General features: G+C 45.5%; 1 protein-coding gene across 3 annotated transcripts; it reads right to left on the reverse strand.

The window, feature by feature from the left end:
* Positions 1-220: 220 nt before the first annotated feature.
* On the reverse strand, positions 221-7275 carry GJA4 (gap junction protein alpha 4). Of its 3 annotated transcripts, none has more exons than XM_053398907.1 (3): positions 6922-7273; positions 5679-5742; positions 221-3252 (listed from the first exon to the last, which is right to left on the reverse strand). In XM_053398907.1, the coding sequence occupies exon 3, from the start codon at positions 3244-3246 to the stop codon at positions 2188-2190; it is 1059 nt and encodes a 352-aa protein (XP_053254882.1). In that variant the 5' UTR covers positions 3247-3252; positions 5679-5742; positions 6922-7273; the 3' UTR covers positions 221-2187. The 3 variants fall into 3 exon arrangements, with proteins under 3 accessions (XP_053254882.1, XP_053254883.1, XP_053254885.1); XM_053398908.1 differs by lacking the exon at positions 6922-7273 and adding an exon at positions 5842-5999; XM_053398910.1 differs by lacking the exon at positions 5679-5742 and having other exon boundaries at positions 6922-7275.
* Positions 7276-8032: the final 757 nt, after the last annotated feature.

Genomic DNA, 8032 nt, shown 5'->3' on the forward strand with positions numbered 1-8032 from the left:
GCTTTGGTTGTCATATACAGTATGTTCTTTATGAAGCTGGATCTGGGTTAATAGCTGTTGGGGCACCAGTTAAATAAGCAAAGGAGCCCTCAAAAGCCTGGCCACACCTGTTGTGAAACACAAGGCAGTTTCCCCCTCACTTCCCATAACCTACTTTTTCATTTCAAGCACAGAGTATGTAACAAAGGGTTCAAGGAGTAGTCTTAATGCACACACAAGATGGTCTCATGTTTTTCTTTTAATTTGAAAAACAACAACAAACAAACCACTTTTAATACTACTAAATGTATTCCCAAATTTTCTACTTGCGCCCTTGCTGTTCATTCAACTTTGGCCAGTTTGGCAGTGGGGAAGTAAGCTCTCCATATTACATGCTGGTTGACATCAAACCGACAGATACAGATCTCCTTTTCACAGCTTTAGTAAGAACAGTTCACTGGAGACCAAGAAAAATCAGGTTGCCCAACATCCTGTTGGTTGGGATGTTGGACGCTACAAAGAGGGAGCTGCCATATTCTTATTGAAGCCAACACTTCTATGCAAGAAGTTGCTGCAGATAAACATTTTAAGACACCCCTGCCCTTTGTCTTAGTTCAGAAATGGATAAAGACCTCTTCCCAAGGCAGCTCAACAGGCATATCCTTCTGTGAGATTCAGGTGAGATTCCTACTTTTAACTTTTGGACACTGCCTCAGCAACAGATGCAGAAGATCCAGCTTGCCTTTTCAGACTATACAGGATTTAAGATTGTAATAAATTAACAGAAGGGACAGGACAGCAAAACAAAGAATCCAGGATAGAGATTGGGCAATACAGCCATACTTAAAGATACATATATAAAACATCTGACATCTTAAAAAGAGAATAGTAAACAGTGTTTTATGACTTAACGCATCATTCTACATAGTGGGGTTAAGCAGGGGAACAGACACTGAATCCAAGAGGACCAACTGTTATCCAGTAGGGCAGGGAGGGGGCCCTATATGCATTGGAATGTACATCAAACAAAAGTTAACAGCCACAGACATGCCACCAGTTTCTTGACAGCCCAGTGGACCACAGTCTTGCTTTTGATGAAAAAAAATGACACTTCAGAAAATGATCAGGAGACAGTTTTGATGAATTGGTGAACAAATTAACTAAAACCTTCTTTAGGTTTGTCTTTGGCAGGGATGGCTAATGTAGTGCTCTCTGGATATTATTAGACTCCACCTCCCATCAGCCCAAGCCAGCAAAAAAGCTATTAAGTTGGAAGTGCAAAAGTCTTTTTCAGATCAAGTGCTAGTGGTTACATTATACAGTGAAGGTGAACTCTGTAATGTGGCACAAAGCCTTCAGGGACAGTTTCCAGTGACAGTTGCCATCAAGGAGCACAACATGCAAGAAATAACTGAAAAGTACTTAAGCCACACCAACCAAACTCTATCAGCGAGGAGGCCTGCTTGACAAGCTTACTTCGGCAGTAGCCGATATTCCCTAAAATGCCCGCATGTGACAGGAACTCTGTTTTTAGTCCAACATGACTGTATATGGCTCGCAGTTTTGCTATCCTACTCAGACTTCCTGTAAACCAGGGAGTTGTACAGAAAAGGAAAGAAAAAATGATATATGAATGTCATACAACGTCACCATGTTGCTATCTGGGAATAGAAGCCACAACAGTAAGTTTCTTCCCACTGAAAACAAAAACACTTTCCTCTGTGTTTTCTGCACTAGGATACAAATCATCTTCCAGAAAGCAAGGCCAACTCCTGCATAGTGCCAAGCTGATAGAGGTGCCCGTTCCTCCTCCTCAGGTGGTTGCTGCTACCCGTCCTCACCTGCAAGGCCTAACACAAAAAGAAGACCAACAAATGCCCCTCCCCAATCAACTAGTCACCCTCTGACACTTGGATGACTGAATGTCTGTGAAGCAGCCATTTCATTGGCCCAGAAGATGTCCCATGGTAGACTCTACCTGGAAGGTTCAGTTTATGTCTATACGAAAGCCAGGATAGCCCTACTTGGTACAGCAGGTTTCACATGGTAGAAAACAAGGCGGCCCCTGAGAAGAACATTTGAGACATGGCCACTTTTGTCAAAATCGGAAGGGAGCCATCCATTATCAGGAAGGCTAATTAGCTGAGTAAACCCAGAGTTGCCTCAAAGGAAGACAACATCCATCTTCTGTAATGGTTGCTTTGTTTGCTAGACATATTGCTTCTTGGAAGCACTGCTGCTAGGCCGGCTCGACTGCCTTTCCTGGGAGAGATGGACTATGGGGGCTTCCGTGGTAAAGACGTCAGGGGGCTTATTCCTGCCTTGCAAGGCCAAGGTTTCTTCTGTGTTGAAGTTGGCCCAGTTCTGCTCACTGGAAAGTTTGTTGTATGCCTGGTAGGGCGGAGAAGGCCTCTCATTCATTGGGAGGTAGAAGAAAGCCTTGTCGGCATAAGCCTCCTCAGGCACACCGCAAAGCTTGTTGGGGAAGCTGTTGGCCTCACAGGGCATGGGAGGAGCAGAGGAGGGGGAACAGAAGTCTCTTTCCTTGGTGTTGTGCAGCAGGCTCTTGCAGCAGAGGTGGAATAGCTCCAGAAGGTTGAGAACGAGGGAGATCAAGCCCACCACCAGCATGAAGAGGATGAAGATAGTTTTTTCAGTGGGGCGGGACATAAAGCAGTCCACATGGTGTGGGCACGGGTCCCCCTGACAGACATAGCGGGCATGCATTACAAAACCATATAGGTACCACTGGCCAAGGAGGAAGCCAGCCTCAAAGATGCTCTTGAAGACCACACTAATGGTGTAGGTCCACATCAGAGGCCCGCGGATTTTAATCCTCCCATCCTCCGCCACGCAGATCTTGGCCATCTTCTTCTCCACCGCCACCAGCATGGCTGTCACCTTGTAATCCTTAGACTGCAGAGCCCGGAGCTCACTCTCCCGCTCCTTCAGCTTCACCTCAAGCCGGGAGAGATAGATGACGTGCCCCAGGTAGACCAAGGTGGGTGTGCTGACAAAGAGGAACTGCAGGACCCAGTAACGGACGTGGGAAATGGGGAAAGCCTTGTCATAGCAGACGTTGGGGCAGCCGGGCTGCTTGGTGTTGCAGACAAAGTCTGACTGCTCATCTCCCCACACGGACTCCCCGGCGAGGCCCAGGATCAAGATGCGGAAGATGAAGAGGACTGTCAACCAGATTTTGCCGATGACCGTCGAGTGCTCCTGCACTTGGTCCAGTAACTTCTCCAGGAAGCCCCAGTCACCCATCTTGTGCTAAGGGAGAGCACAATACATACTTTTACCACTTAAAAGCCACTATTGATTACTTGCTATGTGATACATAGCCACACAGCGAAGTTTTGCAAATATTGTTTCCATAACACCATTCAGTGTAGGTGGTGTTTCTGACTAAAATTAACAAGGAAAGTTCCTGCCCCAAAAACTTACAGGTGAAAGTTTAGATAGCTTGGGGTGGGGAGAGACCAGCACAAGTGAGGACCAAGTATGAGCAAGCACACTTCCTATATAATTGTTGTATTTTATTTTTTAGAAATAAGGAACCCCAAACTTAAAATACAATTTGCCTTAAGACGCTAACAGTCAGAATGGTAACTTGCACAGGTCTCACCCCTGGTGCTCTGCTATTGTGGAAGTGAAGAGCAGCTGAATTTCTAGAAGTGTCAGAACTTGCTTTCAAAATAACAAATGGCAGAGGAATCCAGAAGTGTTTCAGGCTCTTCTACATCTGGACAAGGACAATCCTTACAGAGCATCCCATTTTTAAAATACAGTTTTGGGATAGAGAGAAAGGGCCAGCTAACTGTTCCCATGCTCTACACCACCCTCTCTACCTATCTAGTAACAAGATACTTTGAGGATTAGAATATTTACCTAGCTAGAATTTTCATGGACATTGAAGGACGAAAGCTTTAAGAGTAGAATTTAAAGCAGAAAAGTACAGATATATGCATATACAAATTCTGGACCATAGTGATGTTAGCAGCCTAAAAAACACTTTAAAAAATGCCAGTTCTTTGGAAGGGGTTTGGAAGAGTGCTCAGCAAGCAGGGAGAAGAGGCAACTCTACGGGAGAAGGGCCTTGTTTTTCTGCTGTGGAAACTTGAGGCAGCTTTAATAGGATTCTCAAAATGTCTTGCAGTGAGGCACTGACAAGACCCAGACCTCCTTAGCTTCAGCAATCTTGGCCCATTAAGTGTCTTAAGACCAGGCCCTGGGACCAATGTGAATTAACCTACTGGCCTGCAAATTAATCCTAGAAATTGCCCTGTGGAGGAGAAAAGGGAACAGTCAAATCCACACCATATATTCATGTTGTTGGGCTGAAGTTTTGCAAGAAATAGTTGCATAAATAAAAAAAAATAAAAAATAAAGCACATGACCCTCCAACTTTTATACTACTCTCACAGTCATGTTTCCTCCCCAAGGAATTATGAGAAATGAAGTTTGTTAAACATGCTGGGAATTATAGCTCTGTGAAGGGTTCTCCTAATAGCACCCATGACAAACCACAGTTCCCTTGCGGGGAGGGGGGGACCATGACACTGAAAATGGTATAAAAGTGCTTTGCATGCTTGGTGTGGATGTCTGGTAAGAAGATCCACTGTGCAGGAAAATTCCTAATAGTCTCATCATTTGCAGAACATTTAGGAAAAACCCCACTACGATATATTTCTACCAAAGGGACCAGACCCTCACTCCCCCTTATCTTAGAGCTGTTCAGCAGTGGAACAGACTGTCTAGGAAGGTGGTGGACTATTTCAATGGAGGTTTTTAAACAGAAGTTGGGTGGCCATTTGTCAGGGATTGCATTGCAGGGAGCTGGAGTAGATGACACTTGGCATACCTTGCAACTCATTCTATGATCTTTTAGCACTTAGGAGACAAACCACCCAATGAATGCTGCCCCTTTAGGGATCTGTACTGAGAAGCCAAGCCAACCACAACCCCACATCACTCATTGTTACCCTCAGTTTCCCGTAAAAAACAACAGCTAGAAAGATTAAAACTTATTGGGAGGGGGGAAGCAAGATGCTGAGCATGCTGACAAAATATACAGTACAAAACGGAGACCTTTGAAAAGCTACTCTCCTCTGCTGTGTTCAGCTGCTCTGCAGGAACTTCCCCTTAAAGCTAACTTCCCCTTAAATTTAAAATTTTGTATCAGACAAGGCAGTTGTGCTTAAAAGCATGAATGCATACCAAGCTTATAGTTGGAGACAGCAATCAGGAGCTCCTGCTGCTGTAAGAATATAGGAAGGTGTCTTATACAAATTCAGACCATTGCTCCACCTAGCTCCATATTACATACACTGACAGGCAGCAGCAGTTCCTACTTGGAGATGCAGCTGGGGACTGAACCTGGGACCCTGATGCTCTCTTGATGAGCTACAGCCATTCCTGCATTATGAAGCCTTTCCCCACCCATGCGACCTTCCAGTTATTTGTTTTAACTTGGCAATTTCATCCTGCAGCTCTGTCTTAGGTATCTTCAAAAGCCATGCATGGAGCTACTAAACATGGGTATTTTTCAATGCTAAACTATATCCTATTATAGATTTTTGACACCACCAACTTTAAAACATAAAGAGAGATTTAATCTTAAAATGCAAATAAAGACAGAGGGACAAGTCATAAAGTCAACAGACAACAATGGCCAAATAACAAATTCTTTTGCTCACCTTTTAAGCCCTCTCTCAGCCTATTACCTCTCTGAAGGCCACCACAGCCCTCTGCTACTTGCCCCTGGGGTTATAAAGAGAAAAGAGCAGGCAGTCAATCAAGAAGTGTCCAGTCAGGGGCTTGATCAGCTTTTAAAGTGATAGCCTTTTCAACCTCACATACCGAAAGGATTGTCCCACTCAACAGAACCAACGAAGGAAGGGGTGTGTGTGTGTGGGCGGAGCCCACTCTATCAAAGGGTTAAATTATTCTAGAGGAAATTCCAGCAGGGCAGGTAAATGTTTTTCTCCTGCTACTGCCCAGAACTGCCTATCAAGGATAAGTAAGAAACCCTCAATACTTGGAAGAAACACAAGCTATCTCAGATCAGGGTTGCCAGATGGAAGGAAATCCTGTTCTGCTGCGTGTCTTCATTGCCTGACACACATCAAGCAGCAGAACTTTTCACGGCATGGAGGAAAACATGACTGCTGGCTAACGCATGTGTTTCAAGGTGCTATTGAAAGCATGATGACGGTGGCAGGTTGAAAAGTTGGCAGCCCTATGCCAGTTTGGTGTGTGTGATCCTATGTTTATTATCTGGTCTTTTATTATCTGGCTGAGATTCCATGCTCCAGAATTTCCATTCTGTACTGGGACTGATGCTCAGTATACATGGAGTATACACGCAAGGATAAGAGTGTGTCTCTGAGCACATGCAGTGTGCTTGCTCCTTCTTCCACTGAGTACACGAGGACTAGCAACTAGTTGCCAAAGGATATGGCAACTTTGCTGAAGCAAAGCAGGTCTGTATGGGAGACTGTGCCATGCATACCCTCCTGATAGAAAGAGGGTAGGACAGAAATATAGCTAAATGACTAAATCATTCCAAGGTCCCATGCAGGTGGTATTAAGGAAAAAGAGTACCAGACCAAGTGGAAAGAACTCACAGGCAAGTAGGAAATAATAAATGAATAAAGTAAAATAAATCAAAGAAATGGGCACGCTACTTCTGAGGCTGTCCAACTAATTTGGAGACTGGGCCAAAACAAATCTGGGGAAGGGCTAGCTCAATGGCAGAGCACCTGCTTTGCATGCAGAAGGCGCCAGGTTTGATCCCTGGCACCTCCAGGCAGGGTGGGAGAGATCCTTGCCCCAAACCCTGGAGAGCTGCTGCCAGTCAGTGTAGACAACACTGAAGAAGACAGACTAAGGGCCTGACTCAGCAGCTTCCTATGTTCTTTCCCCGATTGTGGTACTCACCAACAAGTAAAATGCAAGTTCTCAGCATACAAATCCAAGTTTTTGGTTTTGGATTACTGCCCTTCTGAGTTTTGCTCCAGAAGAGAAAGGAGGCTGCGGCAAGAGAGCACAGAGCCCTCTTGCTGTGATCCAGGAAACTCTGTGACTGTTCGGAAGAGCTTGGTGGTGGTGGTGGGGAAGTTGACTACAATAACTCCAGGATGAGTGCAGAGGGGAGGAGCTAAAGGGGAAGGGAGGAGTCACTGTTGCCAAAGGCTTTGGGCTGGCTCTCAGTCCTGTGGCGTTATTACGATCCTCCAAGGGGCAGCTGGTTGGGCAGGTGGAAAAAGAAGGGAAACCAGGGTGACTTCACCTGCTTCCTGTAATGGGTGGGTGAAATTATGGGAGAGGAGAGGAGACAGCAGGAGTCCTAAGAGAGGCTTGGATCAGCCCGGTGGCCTTGCGGGTTTAGCTTGCTGCTTTCCTTACAGACGGGGGCAGGCAGGGGGAGAGCTGCAGTCGGGGAAATAGGAAGCATAGGAAAACAACGAAGACTGAAATAACAAGCGTTGCCCATTGTGAAGCTGTCTGGGCCAAGAGAAACAAGAGGGAAATCCTGGAGAAGCGGAATTTGCCGGCAATTAACTAAGCGTGGGAATCGGGAATGAGCTAGGCCTCAGCAAGGCCAGTGGCAGTGGGAGTTTATTGTAGGCTCTGGTATTATCTTTTGGAAACTAGCAATGCAGCATGTTTTTCCTCCCCCAGCCTCGTCTTTGGTGTGTTTGCTTGGAAGCAAAATTATGCTGAGGCCAGTATTTTGGCCCCTTCTGCATTGTCAGAAAACAACAACAAAGAAACTGCAACCAACCAATCAGCCAAAGGACAGGTGCCCTTCGTAATGATTTGTACTCATGATGGTATCAGGGCAGTTATACTCAATACAGTAGTACCTTGGGTTACATACGCTTCAGGTTACATACGCTTCAGGTTACACACTCCGCTAATCCAGAAATAGTGCTTCAGCTTAAGAACTTTGCTTCAGGATAAGAACAGAAATCGGGCTCTGGTGGCACGGCAGCAGGAGGCCCCATTAGCTAAAGTGGTGCTTCAGGTTAAGAACAGTTTCAGGTTA

The sequence above is a fragment of the Podarcis raffonei genome, chromosome 8 (assembly GCF_027172205.1).
Source record: "Podarcis raffonei isolate rPodRaf1 chromosome 8, rPodRaf1.pri, whole genome shotgun sequence".
In the NCBI taxonomy this organism is placed as follows: domain Eukaryota; kingdom Metazoa; phylum Chordata; class Lepidosauria; order Squamata; family Lacertidae; genus Podarcis; species Podarcis raffonei.